The sequence below is a fragment of the Silene latifolia genome, chromosome 2, assembly GCF_048544455.1.
Source record: "Silene latifolia isolate original U9 population chromosome 2, ASM4854445v1, whole genome shotgun sequence".
NCBI classification, from domain to species: Eukaryota; Viridiplantae; Streptophyta; class Magnoliopsida; order Caryophyllales; family Caryophyllaceae; genus Silene; species Silene latifolia.
Window position 1 is genome coordinate 188,363,785 of NC_133527.1, and position 17,641 is coordinate 188,381,425.

At 36.0% G+C, this 17,641-nt stretch overlaps 4 protein-coding genes across 5 annotated transcripts in view; all 4 read left to right on the top strand.

Annotated features, from left to right (window-relative positions):
- LOC141643916 (uncharacterized) overlaps positions 1-17,641 on the top strand; it is a 226,123-nt gene that overhangs the window by 136,177 nt on the left and 72,305 nt on the right. The window lies entirely within an intron of this gene.
- On the top strand, positions 627-2,195 carry LOC141631811 (protein C2-DOMAIN ABA-RELATED 7-like). Its single transcript, XM_074444436.1, has 3 exons — positions 627-905; positions 1,251-1,346; positions 1,728-2,195. The coding sequence occupies exons 1-3, from the start codon at positions 783-785 to the stop codon at positions 2,016-2,018; spliced, it is 510 nt and encodes a 169-aa protein (XP_074300537.1). The 5' UTR covers positions 627-782; the 3' UTR covers positions 2,019-2,195.
- The window catches only part of LOC141643915 (protein C2-DOMAIN ABA-RELATED 9-like), a 55,679-nt gene continuing 41,200 nt past the window's right edge, over positions 3,163-17,641 (top strand). The window contains exons 1-3 of the mRNA XM_074453303.1: positions 3,163-3,514; positions 4,104-4,199; positions 4,319-4,834. Coding sequence (XP_074309404.1) covers positions 3,407-3,514; positions 4,104-4,199; positions 4,319-4,618 — 504 coding nt within the window. The 5' untranslated portion in view covers positions 3,163-3,406 and the 3' untranslated portion in view covers positions 4,619-4,834. The remainder of the gene's footprint in view (positions 3,515-4,103; positions 4,200-4,318; positions 4,835-17,641) is intronic.
- On the top strand, positions 10,865-17,530 carry LOC141643907 (cell division control protein 48 homolog C-like). 2 transcript variants are annotated; one of them, XM_074453295.1, is made up of 10 exons: positions 10,865-12,056; positions 12,915-13,525; positions 14,235-14,387; positions 14,893-15,009; positions 15,141-15,245; positions 15,625-15,690; positions 15,776-15,840; positions 15,922-16,117; positions 16,603-16,740; positions 17,134-17,530. In XM_074453295.1, exons 1-10 carry the CDS (start codon positions 10,949-10,951, stop codon positions 17,179-17,181), a joined length of 2,607 nt encoding a protein of 868 aa, XP_074309396.1. In that variant the 5' UTR covers positions 10,865-10,948; the 3' UTR covers positions 17,182-17,530. The 2 variants fall into 2 exon arrangements, 1 of the variants encoding a protein (XP_074309396.1); XR_012543795.1 differs by having other exon boundaries at positions 10,875-12,056; positions 15,772-15,840.

Here is a 17,641-nt window from a genome sequence, read left to right on the forward strand (position 1 = left end):
CCTAGATACACAATATATAAAAGATATGATACACAAAATATATGCTAAATATTACAAGCAAACAATATCAGAATAAGGGCATTAGCAATAGACAAACCTCTAAGAGGTTTGTTCTCATACCATATAAGCTAATATACAAACTCATTTACCTACAAACCTCCTACCAACAACAAATAAACCTCTTGAGGTTTATATCGTAGCGCACTATTATCTTTTTCTCCTCTCACATTCTCTCTCCACAAACCCAGTTCTTAATTTGTAACCCCTCTCATCCATGAACCTCAACACTCATCACCAACAATAGAAGGTTTGTTGACAAACCTCTAAAATTATGGACATGTCATCCTACAAACCTCTTGATGAACCTCTATTGCTAATGCCCTAATATCATAATCATAGATTATGTATTATCTCTAACAGAGACTATATTTACACGATTTGTCAGCCTGTGGTCCACGGATATAAAAGTTAGCGGGTTTAAGACGAATTACGTCAATCTGCCCGCTCACAAAAACCTTTCCACGCGGACCTCTATTAGTTTGGAAAAGACGTTCTTCTTGTGTGCTTTTTTTTTTTTTTTTTTTTTTTTTTTGCAGGCCGGATAAGCGAGTAATATTTTACCTGTCACTCTTGTATACACAATAGTATATACGAAAGTCTCCGTAGTGTACATTTGAATACTTCCTTGTAATATAGATTGATTTTGTCAAGAAAACAAAAGACTGCAAAAATGGAGTATTAATTAATTTACAACAATCAAATTACTTATTAACAACTGAAACATGGTGTTGCCGACTTGCTCGCCGATGGGTGAGCTGAAAATCAAAGTGATTCGAGGAATGAATCTTGTGATCGCGGATTTAACCAGCAGTGATCCTTATGTTGTTATAACCATTGGAACTCAGGTACGTACCCTTTCCTTTATTCGTCAAATTTCCATACATATAAATTTTGTAAGTCGTAATTTACTCGTCATGATTGTTTGTTTAACTTTTGTTAAAATAACCCTTGTATAGAATGAAAAAGTTATATCTGACTCTAAATGTGAACCTTAAATGTGCTAGATGACTTGGTTATGTAAACCGATGACTTGATGTTGAATACCCGAAGTTATATCCAATTTCAGACCTGATTCCAAATTGACTCGAACTAACTCGAACAACAATATTCCACAGTACCACGAGGGATCCTGTAAATGGCCCGATAAAGGGCCAAAGGACTCGAACTAATATCTTTGCAATGTATTGCAGAAAGTGAAGACAAAATATGTCTATGATAATTGCAATCCTTACTGGAATGATGAGGTGACCCTCGCGGTATTCGATCTTGATACTCCGATCAAGCTAGTAAGTTGACCTAACGTTCTTTTTATTGTTCTGAGAGACCTTGTTCATGTATATAGCGTGTTCTGTTCATGCTAGAGACCGGAAAAGGAGGTCCGGTTATTGGCAAACTGTTTCAAACTTATTATAAGTAAGGTTCTTTGAAATGTGCTTTAAAACCTCACTTTACGACATGGTTTTTGTAACTAAAAGTAAGCCTTTGCGAGTCTGATACTTGGATATGTACCCGTACTGGGCACAGGTAGCCCAGATTGATAACACGGGTTTTAGTATATCTTTCGTGCAAGCGGGTTAGACGGCCAAATATGTGAACTATTAGCCAGGACAGAGGGAGTAACATACAGTTTTGAAGGATCGTATGTTTTTTTTTTTTTTTTTATGCAGATGGTGTATGACAAAGATTTATTTACGTCTGACGATTATATGGGTGAAGTCCGGATAGACATCATCCCATATTTAGAGTATGTGAAAGCGGATTTGGATCCTCTCTCAACAGGCTCCGTGGTTGATAAGATTGATCCGACTAGAGAAAATTCTCTATACGATACAAGTTATATTCTTTGGAAGGACGGAAAATTAGTACAAGACATGATTCTGAAGTTGCATAATGTGGCAACCGGTGAGGTCGAAATCCAATTTGAATGGGTGGATGTTGCTGGTGCTAGAGGGCTCTAATTTCTTCTTGAGCCTGTTCTTTGTAGCTCAAGCTGGGCGTATTTTAATTACTCCCTCCGTTTCATTCATTTGTTTGGCTGTTTTATTCTTTGTGATGAGTATTGTAATCAAAGGTAAACAAATGACGGATGCTGTTTTTTATTGTTTTGTGCGGTTGTTGTGTAATCCCTTTGTTTTATACGGAGTAGTAAGGTTAACCCTTTTTCGGGGTATCACATTAATGTTTATAGTTTGATTTATTATTAATTTTCACGTATTTTTCTTGGAGAGTTTTGTTGTGATGATAACACGATATTTGCAAGAAATGTGGCTCATTTTAAGCTCATTAACGTACCTGTCATCGGAGAAAAAGGAACATACATCGGATGTACTACATCCAACTTTTTTATTTTTTGAGCATATATGTATTTTTTTTGAGGTTATTGCCTCAAACTTTATTTGTTTTTGAGCATATGTATATTTCTTTGAGCATATTAAAGTTTATAAATAATATTTTTGAGTATGTAATATTTTTGAGTTTTATTGTAATTTTTTAGAGCTTAATTTTTAAGTGAATAAACTCAGAAACTTTATAGTAAAACTCAAAAACTTTGAAATAAAACTCAAAAACTTGATTAGAATACTCAAAAACTATAGAATTTGAGGTAATACATCAGATGTATAATCCTCTTAGTGTCATCTCATAGTATTTCACAATAAAATTTCGATTTATTTTAGATCATCTTCACACGACAAGATCAAATGCTACATGATTTACTCGAAAATGGCTCAACCCAATATGAACTCTAATCGTAGTTAAGAGTTAACCAAGATGGAGTAACAACTTTATTATACTTTGAGGCGAATTGAAATCCGTTCATTTTTATCACTACTGTCTCGTTCCCAAAAAAAAAACGAGAATTGTTCCCTATTTTCTAAGATAAACGATAAGTCCTCCGCCAAAGGATGATAGATAAGTATACAATGAACAACGATCTTATTGGAGTTTTTGTATACCGTCGAAAAGTCAAAGTAAACTAGTCGAGTGGCTGACAATTTTTAGCAATTTAAAAAACAAGTGGCATTCGAAATCCTTGGTCAAGCAGACCAATACAAAGCGTACGTAATTACGTATTATAGAACGCGTAGGAAATATGTGCTTGCCATGTTGTTGCAATTATTTTCAGATCGCACATGAAATTACAAATTGCCTTGTACAAATTGTGACATAAAATATTGTTTATTTATATATTTATATCTATTTTATTATTTACTTGGTCAACACCGTATACAAGAAAATACATATATGCACCAGCAGTTAAATGAACTAAATCAAAGCTAAAGACATTCAATTATACGAAGTAAAAATCATTATTATTATTAAGAAGAAGAAGAGATTAATTAAGAAGATGAATCCATTGGGTGCTCTTAAGATCACGGTTAAGAGAGGCATTGATCTTAAAGTTTGTGATGCTTTTTCTAGTGATCCTTATGTTGTTATCACCTATGCTTCTCAAGTATGTTTCTTCCTTCTTTACTCGTTTTCGCCTTTTAATTTGACTTGGTTTTGGGTTGTGTTTAAGTTTTATGATGGAACCTTTTTGGAAAATAGTGTACTTATGGAGGTTATTGGGAGTTTTGAGTTAAATAGAAGCATATTTATGCTGGTTTTTCATATTACAGCGTAAAATTATCAGTCAGCCCCCTTGACTCAATGATTGAGTCTTAAGTATTTACTCCAAGATCCACTACTGGATGTCGGGTATTGGTAGATTCCGATAACATATTGAAACAAATCTAGTCTTTTTTGATGTGTTGTTGAAAGTCAAATGTGCACGACACCTATGAGGCTATGATAATACGAAGTATTATTCTGATTACGGTATAATGGTAATATTGGAAGAGATGATGTATACTATACTTTCATCGAAATTTGTCATGGAAATTTTTAATAAATGTCATGGTCGCGCTTATATCAGCAATTTTGATGTTGACTGGTTTCGATATAAGTACTATGCTCAATGATTTTATCAGTTAGGCTAGTTTACAGGTGACGTAATAATGTACATGTTTTTTCATCTAAGTATTCTGATTTGGTTGTTGCAGAAATTAAAGACTAGAGTGATTCAAAAGAATTGCAATCCTGTATGGAATGATGTTTTGTCAATTTCGTTGACGGATATTAATACGCCGATCAAACTTGTAAGTAAATCCCAATTAACATTTTGGCTGATCAAAATCGCCGTTTTACATAAACATTATTGTAATACTCTGTAATATATATTTGGCCTAACATAGTTGCCTTTCCTTGGTTTTCACAGACAGTGTTTGACAAAGACACATTCACAAAAGACGACAAGATGGGCGATGCAACAATCGACATTAGACCGTACTTGGAGTGTTTACAAATGGGACTCGGAGAACTACCAATTGGAACCGCGGTAAAAAAGATACAGCCGGATGTGCTGAATTGCCTAGCTGATGAAAGTAAAGTAGTTTGGGTTGGCAAAGGGAAAATGATCCAAGATATGATTTTGAAACTGCAAAATGTAGACAAGGGTAAAGTTCAAATCCAGTTAGAATGGCTCGATCTTCCGGGTTGCCGAGGATTAAGGACTTGAATTTGCTTGCAATGCATCAAGTGTGATATATATGTATTTTGTATATCATCATTGTTCAAGTTTTTTTGCCAAATCTTTGCTTACTTGTGTTTTTTCGGATCCATGGTGTTTCTTTTGTAACATATGTGCTTCCTTCTTACAAAACCGACCTTGATTTGAGCTCGAGTATTATGTAATGTCCCAATAATATTTGCTATATGATAATTATATTGGTTGGTGTTTTTTCCTTATCAAATGTTAAAATTGTTATTTGAGCTTGAGTATTTCATAATGAAAAATTATTATGTCCTCCTAGAAGACTGAACTCCTTAGTCCTTACACCTAAGATTTTTCATAATGGAAATGTCCTATTTTTTTTTTTTTTGTTGACCAGGAGTATCCCCTACGGACAATTGGAGCAATCTCCTTCGCGATACTGAAGGCAAAGTAAAAAAAATCATGTTCTTATGAAAACGAAATAGAAAAATATTAAATTCGGTGTGATTTTTTGGGAAAAAAAAACAATTAACAATTTTAGTTATAAACTTTTTTTAATTGTTGAAAAATAGACAAATTTGAATATTTTTTTACCCTTTTATTATACTTTTTATATTTTTTGTCATGAAATTTTTTTATTACAACTTCTGATTTTAACACAACTACCTAACGAAATATTTTGCAATTGGAATTTTTTTAGAAAAATTATATAAATCCGTACTTTTTTATATAACAAAAATTTGAAAAATCTGTACTTTACATAAAAATAATAAATTGGGTTTGATTTTCGTAAAAAAAAAATTATCTAATTTATGCTATTTTTTTTTATTAGTTTTTTTAAACTTTTATTTCATATTTTTCATAAGAACATAACCATTTTTACGTTTGTGATATGATAAATTGAATTTCTCGTGATATGGGGGTCAATCACCACTTCCCCGAGTTTCCAAACAAGTCAAACACCGACTCATTGTTAAATAGGACAACTTTTTTTGTCATTCACAAGGCACTTTTTTTTCGTCATCTAACTATTTAACTCGTTTTATGTTTAAGACATTGAACCTTGAGTGAATTAATACATATAAAACGTAATGGTTAAGAAATTATGAAAGATTTCGTGAAATATGAAATCTTTCATAATTTCTTAGCATTATAATTGTGATATATTAGTCCAAATACGTGACATTTTGGTCAGTTTCAACTCACCTAAACACTTTTACAGTTGTGACTTTTGCAATTTTGTTCAATAATTAATGTGACAACTAATTTCATGGTATTCATTGCTTAATTCAGAAAAATTCCCCTATTTAAATAGAAATTATATACGCAAATCAACTGTTTAATCTTCCATTGGAAACTCAGTAATCACTCTAATAATCAAAGATTAATTAATAATGCAGAAATTACTACTATTTTCTCTCTTTCTCTGGTTGCATTTCTCGTATTCCACAGGTTTTTAAAATCTTCTACTGTTATGTTGTTGCATTACTTTAATTTATGTACATATAGTTCTGTATAAGTTTAATTTATCGTCCTCATATAATAATGGTTGTCGTACGAAGGCAAAGAAGGCGAACAGAACACGAAAAATGGGAATGTTAGATTGTTTGTTTTCGGCGATTCTTATGCTGATACTGGAAATTGGAACAAGTCGATAGCTAGCGCCTGGAAAGTACCTTATGGTATGACATATCCCGGTAAACCGGCTGGCCGGTTTTCCGATGGTTGGATTCTAACAGATTACATAGGTATGAAAAATTACTAAAAAGCGTAACTCATGAGTATTTTAAAATTACTAAAAAACGTACAACAGTTTTCCAGGATAATATGTGCGAGTGTAACATAGTTTTTTAATTTGTATGCTACAATGTATATATAATTATATTTTGAGATTTCGATCCAAGGTAAGTGAACTTATTAAATATGAAAATGTTACAGCATCGTATCTACAAATAAAACCGCCGATACCTTACGAGGAATGGAACTTATTGAGTGGCGCAAAGAAAACAAAGAAGGTGGGATTTGGTATGAATTTTGCGTATGGAGGGACAGGAGTATTCAACACTGATATTTCACGTCCAAATATGACTACTCAAATCGATATTTTGGAGCATCTCATCAACCAATCCCAAGTTTACTTGAACAACTCTTCCATTGCCCTTGTCTCTGTTGGAGGCAATGACTATTCCAACTTTCTCAAACATCCAACCAATTTGGTGAGAAATTTGATTTCTTTAATTAATTTTGCTTTATATAATTTGGATAAGTATTTATTTAAAATGGTTCTCATGACCAGGGGCGGTTCTGACGCATCTGCACCCCCTTTGTCAAAAATAAATACAAATTTAATTGGTAAAGGAGCATATTAATTATGTTGATATAGTGGTTTGTGATACTTTATTTTTTAATGTATAACTCGATTTTTCGTTGTAAAATTTTTTAACGCACCCCCATCTATCAAATCCTAAAATCGCCCATGCTCATGACTTGGTCGAAAATTAGTTGACCGTTTGAAATTATGGTTGCTAAAAGAAAGTTTCTAGACCGGAGTTTAAGATACTAGAGATGATAAACGGTTACCAACAACATTAAAAAGATGACGATCATTTACTATTAAATCGATCATTCATTGTATAAGAAGGACGATATTAATTGTTACTCTGTAATATCTTAATTTTCATATAAAAACATATGAAAAACACTATTATACAAGTATTTGAGTATTTTATGGCATTTTGATGCTTAATTGCTTATTTAAGTTATTTATTCATACTCTGGTGAATTTAAGAATGGATAAAAACATTACATGAGTAACATTGTTTTATTAAGCTGCCTCTAATGCCAATTATTTTATTTTATTTTGGTTAATATACAGACTATACCTGAATTCACAAAGTCCATGATTAACCAGTTGGTGGTTAACCTTGAGCGCATTCATAGTTTCGGAGTGCAGAAGATAGCGATTACTTTGCTAGAGCCTATCGGATGTCTACCTGCCATAACATCTTATTCCGAATATAAAAACTGCACACAAACAATGAACGAAGTTGCATCCGATCATAATATGTTACTACAAGAAAACGTAAATTTATTGAACAAGAAGACGAAGGATGGCACCTTCGTTACTCTCGATCTCTATAATGCATTCATGTCATATCTTCAACCAGGTTATTTTCTTTTCGAGACGTAACATTTCCACATATGTTTAGAGATATTAGTAATCCAAGTTGACATCGGTTAAGTACCTTTACGTAGGAAACTCGCAAAATGTGGATCGCTTGGAGCCTTGTTGCAAAGGTGTAACGACTAATTACGAGTGTGGAAGTATTGAGGCGAACGTAATCAAGTACACCGTATGCGACAATCTCGACAAGGCTTTTTTCTGGGATAAAGTTCACCCAACCCAAAACGGGTGGTACCAAGTTTACATGGCCATCAAACCAACACTTGCAAAGATCTTAAACACTAATTGAAGTTTTGTGTCTATTTTAAATGTTAAGTTTGCATTTTCTACTTGGTGTACTATAGAATGAGTGTTTTAATCAAATATTTTGACGAAAAAGAGTAATTGTTGCAAGGTGAGAAACTCACAAGACACAACTCACAATGCTCTTTGTTACTACTTCGTGTTAACAAATACACAAATTCTCATTTTTGACTGCCGATATCCGTCACAAATAAAACTCACATGGGTGGATAAGACAAATCATTTGTGACTTCCTAGGTACTTTAATTTTGTCTTATCTGCCCATGTGGGTGATTTTTGACCCGTCACAAGTTTGTGGCGGATATACCCGTTACAAGCGAGACTTATTGTAACAAATAAGTGGCGCGGAAATTATTATTTTTAAAGTAGTGTTTTGGGTTAATTACTCAATTTTGAATGAAAAGATTATGTTGATTAGGTTTTGAATTAATTCTAATTATGTTGGATATGTAAATTCGAATGATAGGGATAGTATTAATTTTTCACATGTTATTATAATGCAAATTAATACTCCCTCCTATTCATTCATTTTGTCCCTCTTTCCTTATCGAAGCTAGTCGGATTTTTGTCCCTCTTTCTTTTTTTGGTAACTTTTGTGTGGTCCAAATTTAATTACATGTGGGGTAGAGTGGAATAGAGTGTTTTGTGTGGTGCAAAATCATTTTCTTAATTCTTGTGCAAAATAGAAGAGGGACAAAATGAATGAATAGGAGGGAGTATTATTTATTATCAGTTATCATGATAAGTTGTTTAATTTTTTATAGGGTTTTTTTAAAATGTGCCCAATGGGCACATGATAATAAATGTTTTAGGCATAGCTTAAGCTTTATTACATTTTTAATTTATCCAATTTTCCTAAATTTTCTCAATTACCATTTCCTTATTTTTCCCACTCACAATTGGGTGAAGAAATATTCTATTAGTGAAAATAAATTAATTAAAGACATTAACTAAACCCTTTTTTATAACACTTGAATTAATGTATGTTACATTGTTTAACCCTAATAACCCAATTAGTTATAGGTTACACAGCTTAACCCTAAACGACTAATTTCCTGTGTGTTCGTATTGTATTTTTGGGCAATTTATGGATTATACAACCAGTTGTATATGTTGTATGGGGTAGAATCTGAGCTTTGTGATAAAGTATCTGAGCTTTATGTGAAATAATATGAGCTTTATTAGAAAGTATTGAACTCATCCATTTACACATTTAAAACATGAAATTTGAATTAGCTCAAAAGAAATACATATAAGCTCGGATTCTTATACTTTGGTTGTACAATGTTTATGGTACAACTGGAGGTATAATCCTATTTGTGATTTTTGGGTCAGGTCCTTAACTAACCGCTCTAATCATACTCGATTTATCGTATAACATGGTCTAACGCCACACTAATAAGTAATAACATAAACATAAAAGTAGTTATTATATATTATTACATCCTTTAAACCCTAGCCAACTAATTTCACGTGTAATCAAACTATATTTTCGGGTCACGTTCATAACTTTTTTTTGGTGACGAGGAAACCATAGCCGTTGTTTTCGGTTTGCACGGGATAAATCTCCAGTATACGAGATAGTCTGCAAACCACGTATAACAAGTTCATAATTGACAACTCTAATTGCACGAAATTATTGTATAACAAAGTCCAACCACAATTTTTTTGGTGACGAGGGAACCTGCAGCCTCTATCTTTGGTGCGCACTGGGTAAACCATCGGCTATATGTAATAACCTGCAAACCACGTATACCAGGTAAATCACTCGAGGGTGACAGGTTTGAAGTAGAGGTGAACATGGGCAGGGCCGGGCCGGGTTTGGGCCGGGTCCAAGCATTAAATTAAGCCCACGTGTGCGGGCCGGGCTGGGCTACAAGTGCGGGCCTATTTTTCTCGGCCCGTGCGGGCTTAAAGCGGGCTTTCGGGCCAATTCGGGCTAAATATTTTTCCTATTGAAATAAGTTTAGAAATCTAAATTATGAAGTTAGATACTTTGTGTATTTATTATCAAAATTTTGGTATAGATTTATGTGATTTTTTTCGAGTATTGTCAATTAAAAAGTAGTAACCTAATGTAGCTTTTATGAACCGCTTGAAGTGACTCATAAAAACTAAATGCACAATTTTTAGTAGTATAATAATATATTTTAGTGCGATGCTCACTCATGTATGTTGTTTTAGTTTTGTAATTGATTTGATATTTGTTGTTCTTTAGGCTCAAAAACATTGACTTAGCAAGCCGATAATGGTAAACAATTTATCGGCACTAGTGTAATACAAAATCATTAGCTCATTTTTTATAATATAAATACTGCTAACGGAAAATACTAAGCCTTATCAAACTAATACATGTAAACAAGTGACTACGGCTTATTTACAATACAACATTTAATTGGTTAATTATATTACTAAATGTTTATTAACATTCTTCAATTGTACATATTCGTAAATTTTGCATATGTTCGGGCCGGGCCGGGCCAAAATTTGGGCCGTAAGGGCGACCCAAACCCGGCCCTATTATATTGAATCGGGCCATGGGCTTTTCGGGCCTAAAATCGAGGCCCAAGCTCGGAGAAAAATCGGGCTGGGCCGGGTCGGGCTAGCGGGCCTGGGCCATATGATCAGCTCTAGTTTGAAGTAAGTCATGAACTCAGATCAAGAATGTTTCACAAAATTTTGCTTTAGAGGCTTAAACCCAATTCTCCTGGAAATTTTATTGAAGTTTTAATCACTAACCCTCACCCGTACGAAAGTCCAACCACATTACAATTACAATTACAAATTCTCGGGTAAGACCGTCGTGCACGAGTTCATTAACCGCATTGTACATTGCTCCCTTACACGTAACAATCCCTAGTCGACAAATGGGAAGAAGAGGCGGTGGAGGTACACCACTGCGCCGCCATCAATCTCCAATTTCTCCAGCGATACTCCGCCGCCGTATCTATACTTGTAATATCAACCACCTTTCCCCCGACGACATTGCCGAACACCTCTACTCTACTTTCCCTGACTACAAGCACTTCAAGTTCATCCCTTTCCGCACTAAAATCAATCAAATCCTCCATAACTTCGACCTCCGTCCTCAAAACGACGCCGCTTTCTTCCAAAATGACGACGTTGAAGACGGCGGTGAAGATTCCGACGTACGCACGTCTTCTCGGAAGAAGCGCCGGAAAGTTGCGGCGGATGATGAGGATGAAAGAGAACAGCGGTTGTTGGAGAGAGAGAATGAGCACTTTCGCCGACGTAGTGATATAAAATCACCGGAAAATTCCACCTCAGACGATGAAGAGGTTTCCGGCAGTGACGTAGAGCCGGAGTTTGATTTTATGACACGTCGGACAGAAAATTCTATGTCAGACGACGAAGAGGTTTCCGTCAGTGACGTAGAGCCAGAGTTTGATTTTATGACACGTCGGACAGAAAATTCTACGTCGGATGACGACAAGGTTTCCGGCGATGACGTGGAGCCGGTTTTTGATTTTATGAACTCTTTGATTAGGGAAAGCTACAAAGGCGAGAGCTCGAAATCGAAAACAATCGACAGTGGTGGCGGTGGCGGTGGCGGTGGCATAGGCGAAGAGAGTAATATGAAGGTGGAGGGTGCGAGGAGAGAGAAAAAAATTTCCGGCGAAGTGGCGGTGGTGGCGGCGGCGGTGGCGGAGAAGAGTGGAAGTGAAGTGGTGGACGGCAGTGACGGCGAGGCGAAAGGGAAGGGGAAAGAGGGAGGAATTAGGTTTAGGGATTTAGGAGGGATTAAGGAAGTGATTGATGAGTTGATGATGGAAGTGATTGTGCCATTGTATCATCCGGAATTGCCTAAGTGGATTGGTGTTAAGCCTATGTCTGGTATTTTGTTGCATGGTCCTCCTGGTTGCGGAAAGACGAGGTTGGCTCAAGCGATTGCAAACGAGACTGGTGTTCCATTTTATCAGATTTCTGCTACTGAAGTTGTTTCTGGTGTTTCTGGTAGTACTCCCTATTTCTTATGCTATCCTTTGTTGAATTTTTGGTTTACTGTTAATGTTTGGAAAGTATTGATCGGATTTCCTTTTGGTTTGTCACAAAATAATTGATTGCACTCTGTAGGATTGGCTGTTTAAGATGGTTAATGCTATCTTGTTGTCTTAATTAGTAATTACATGTTAGGACGAGCGGATTGAAATGAGTTGGATTGAGGACAATGTATGATGTTAATTGTAGATGTGCATTTAGGATAGGTTATCCTTTCTTCTCTAAGTGATCCATAAAGTGCATGTCAAGGAATAGCTAGTGAAGTCATCGAGTGTGGTACTCATGGCTTTGGTTTATAACCGTTGAAGATCAAGACTTCGAAACTGCTGATATGGTTTGTTTTACTCACAAATTTTTTTTGGGTGTAAACCATCCGGTTTAATCCGGATTCGAGTCGGGTAGGACCACTAGGGCGGTAAAGCTCTCCCTCGTGAGTTTTAACACTCTTGCGTTCCCAGGGCTCGAACACGAGACCTCTGATTAAGCTAGAACAACCCCTTGTCAGTTGATCTAAGTGCTCATGGGTTTTTACTCACAAAATTGAGCCAAAAGAAGTCCATCAATTTGGAATGGAGTCGAATTAGAAAAACTTGATTGCCAATTTTGATCCTTGATTGATAGTGTTGTCAAGGTTGAGTGAAAACTGAAAAGGAAACCCTAGACAATTGGAAGTTTGACGAGTTTATGAGTCAATCTACCTAAGTTATGAGTCAGTTTGGCCTGGCATCAACATGAATGCCAGATATGACACCTTGGAAATCGGAATGACCTTTGCACCATGGGACTAACATTCGTTTCAAAATAAATTTCTAGGTGCATCGGAGGAGAGTATCCGTGAGCTTTTTACAAAAGCATACCAAACTGCTCCATCAATTGTATTTATAGATGAAATTGATGCTATTGCGTCTAAAAGAGAAAATCTTCAGAGGGAGATGGAGCGGCGAATAGTGACCCAGTTGCTGACATGCATGGATGAATCTCATATGATGGTGAAAAGTAGTGATAAGAATTCAGATACTGAACTTGATGGAAAAAAGTCGGGATACGTTCTTGTTATTGGAGCTACTAATCGGCCAGATGCTGTTGACTCTGCATTAAGAAGACCTGGACGTTTTGACCGAGAAATTGCATTGGGAGTGCCAGATGAAAATGCGAGGGCTGAGATACTCTCAGTGTTAACAAAAAAGTTAAGGCTTGCAGGTGACTTTGATCTGAGAAAGATAGCCAAGGCCACTCCAGGCTTTGTTGGTGCTGATTTGGTTGCTCTGGCTAACAAAGCTGGTAATCTTGCCATGAAAAGAATTATCGATCTGAGAAGGTCAGGTATATCTTCGGAGGAGGAAAAACTTGCAGAGGAATGGTGGAAGGAACCTTGGTCGCCTGAAGAAATGAAGAACCTAAGCATTACCATGAGTGACTTTGAGGTAACTCGTAAGCATTATTTCACATCTCAACACTAGGACTTCTCTACGTTTCTTTGCCTATTCTATCACATCAGGAACCCTAGGATCCGCTCCTTGTTTCTTTGGTTCTCTACATTAGATTATTCTAATGTGCTAATGTCGGAGCAAGTTCCATGGATCCCCTACTATGGTGACGTAATATGAAATATTCCGTCAGATTATTCTCAAATGGCCTTTACAAAAAGAATGTTGAATTCTTATCAGACATGGAGTAATTAGGATGATTAAATAATCCCCTGTTTTATCTTTCTTTAAAAGTAAAAATACCCACAATAAACGAGCCTAACTTGGGTTATCAACTCAGTTTGGGATAGAGTTAGGGTTCAAACAAAACAATTAAAGTTCGATTGTCTCAAAACCCCTTTGGCTGACCTTCTCATTCCAAACCTATTCCACTTGCTATTTATCTGAATTTCAGGGATCTTTTCCTATATTTTCGTTTACTTTCCGGACCTTCTTATGGCCTTTTACATTCACATGTAGTAACATCCTTTGATAACCTCACTGACGCTCTTTTTTTCCCCTCCATTTTGAGGGAGACCGGGAAGGGGTGTGGTTGACGCTTGTTCTAGGCGGAAAGCATTTCAGTTGTGTCGTTTCTTTGAACTTAAGAGTCCAACAGAGAAAATGGATACTAACCTGATTGTTATTGTGTTTCATGTCTATATAGTTTGCAGTTAAATTAGTGCAACCATCTTCAAGACGAGAGGGATTCTCTACCATTCCTGATGTAAAATGGGAAGACGTTGGAGGACTTGACGGGTTAAGAAAACAGTTTGAGCTTTACATAGTAAATCGTATCAAATACCCTACGCAGTATGAGGTAATTGCTCCTGGTTTCATTTTATGTCCCATGATGACATTCAACACCCTTCAGTGTACTTGTTCTTTGATGTTCAGTTTCCTAGTAAGTTGACTTGCGAATGTTATGATACAATCAGTACGCAGAAAATTACTAACATTTGACAGCTTTTTGCCAGTATATTTCCCTCCATATTCTCTCTCTCCTTCACTTTCACTATCTCAATCCAGTTTTCGTGTTAGTTATAACTTATAACAAGCAAAAAAGGAAATTTAACAACAAAGATGTTAATTAACAACTTCAAATCAAACGGAAACGAATAATAAAAAAATACTGTAAAATTCAGCCGACCTAGGCGGAGATGTAGATTTTTCACGTCCAGGCCTAGCCTTGGTCGTGAAAATTTAACGTCCCTGTCTAGGTAGAGATGTGAAAAAGGAGAAATAGAGGTTTGGCTGCTTTCTGTAATGTGGACTGGCTTCGTAAGTAAGATTTTCAGTAAAGGGATCATATTGGTATTTTGTAGGAATCTGGGGTGGACTTGGAAACAGGATTTTTGCTTTATGGCCCCCCTGGTTGTGGCAAGACTCTGATTGCGAAAGCTGTAGCCAATGAGGCTGGTGCGAACTTCATACATATCAAGGTTTGTCCACCTCCACCTGTGTGTGTCAGTTAGCTGGCGGCCTTCATTGTTTTCTCTGTATTGTTTTGTGCGATTGTTATGCATTGTTTTACTAATGATCTGGTTTGTATTGCTTGTTTGACGCAATTAAGGGCCCTGAACTTCTAAACAAATATGTTGGTGAAAGTGAATCGCATGTACGGCGAATATTCAGTCGGGCAAGAACATGTGCTCCATGCATTTTATTCTTTGATGAGGTACTTTATGTGGCTTCTTGATAATACTCATTGTTTGATTGATGCTGCTTGCATAAAAAACCACTGTGTCATCTATTATGATCCCTTTGTAGCAAAAAATAATGTAACTGCATGGAATGATTTGGTTCCAAATTTCGCTTTTAATAACTATATGTCTCTGTCCTCATGTAATTTATCAACTTTTCATCAATAACAGAACATGACATCTATGCTTGTCCCTAGAATACCTTCTTTCAATCAGTTTCCTTTGAATGGAATGACGGGTGCTAAAATTTGGCCATTTGAGTACCATATTGACCTTTTCATTTACTGAAGCACGTTTTCATAATTAAGTCACGAATCAATCGATGTTTTATAATATGCATTTCACACCTGCTAGGTCGATGCCCTGACCACAGAACGTGGAAAGGAAGGGGGCTGGGTCGTTGAGCGGCTTTTAAACCAGGTATTTTGATTCTGTCTCTGTGCATTAATCTGCCTTTAGATGTGTATTTAGTGAAAAAAAATCTTTTCTCTTTTTCCGGAGGCAGCTTTTGATTGAGCTGAATGGTGGAGACCACAGGCGCGGTGTGTATGTAATTGGTGCTACAAACAGGTATATTTTGCATCAAGAACTGCAGTTTCATATGAACTGTTTTATTTTTACACTCAAAACTGAAGTAACTTGTTGTGGTAGACCTGAAGTGATGGACCATGCACTGCTTAGGCCAGGAAGGTTTGGAAAATTGTTGTTTGTCCCTCTACCCAGTTCCGATGAGCGTGGCATGATTCTTACAGCTCTTGCTCGGAAAAAGCCAATAGATGCTAGCGTAAATTTGCTTGATCTGGGAGCGCGGTGTGAAAATATGAGTGGTGCTGACCTTTCTGCACTGGTTAGTTAAATTTCTATATGCTCTACGTGATCACTTTGTATCTTAGTGCAAAAATGCGTCTGTCATGCTTACGCTACTCAAGCACTTCATAAACGAATTTCAGATGTTACGATATTTTACCATAATACAATGCCCCTTATCGAAACACCAATATTTTAAATTTTCAACCGTAACCACCGATGTTTCAAAAGATCACCTTTAATAAACCAGTATTTGTGCCACTAATCTATTTTCTATACTACTCATGTAAATATATATAGTAAATAAACGATTTCCTGATAGTATATATGTTATATATCTAATCGTAAAAGGATGCTATGAGAGAGAGCACGTCTATAATTCTACAAATATGAACAATAACCTCTTATTTCAGATTTAACAAGGCCGCCATGTTTTATGTTTTATTTCCATCATTGTTATGCTGTTGTGATCAAGACTGGTTTAATTGTGCTAAGCTGCTTTTGTGCTTCCTGGAAACATGGCAGATGAATGAAGCGGCAATGGCCGCATTGGAAGAAAAGCTCAAATCATCAACGACTGTCTGTGGTGGCTGTTCATCAAACATCAAGTCTGTTCATTTTGAGCTTGCCATGAGCAAAGTTAAACCATCGGTTTCTGAAAAGGTATCCCTACATTTTTTATGGTTTTTTTTTTTTCCAATGGAGTCAATGACTCATTATTCTCTAGCTGGGTAGAATAAAGGAATACGGAGTATGATTTATTTAACTGGCTGCATTTTTATTAATTATGAAGTACGGAGTAGTAGTCAACTAGTCATTCGGTTCAATTTTTGAAACAATATCATCATGGGTCCTGCAGAAATAGCTTCTCCCTGTGAAGTGTTAACAAGGGACAACATTGTTTGCACTAGAATCCCTTTACCTATTATTTGCGGGGGCATTCGGCCTTTCGGGCACTGGAGTATCAGTGTTGTTATAGATTCTTTGTCAATACGAATGCACTACACTGACTTGATTCATTTTTTTGCCGCTGCCATTTTTTTTTTCTGGGATCAGCAAAAGCAGTACTATGAGAAGTTGTCACAGACATTTCGAGCTGTCTAAGTTGGTAATATTACTGTGTGGAGATCTTGATGCTGCATTTGACAGCCGATGTTGCGGAAGTTATCTCCTGCAAATATGCTCACTGATTACATTGAGTTGCCAGAGATTTTTCGTATAGAAATAGGTAGAGAGATCCATATCCTGTTAATTATATTCTCTTTTGGTGGGGGAGGAACAAAAATTTTGACAGTACTAATTGCGTTGCTCAAGTTATGGGCAGCTAGCTTACTACGTGTATTATGTATATATCTTGCAAGTAAAAAAATCACTCTTGCGTTGCGTTGCAAAATGTCTTGTTTTGTTTCTACTGGTTATTTATAGGATGAGTTGATGTTTTTAATCATAAAAACTTGCATCTTATAATCATATACCCTTTATTGATTCGATTTCCAGATTTTTGCTTAAAGTATCCGAGGGTTTCCAACATACCTATAAAAATAGATTGAAAGGATCAAATCTG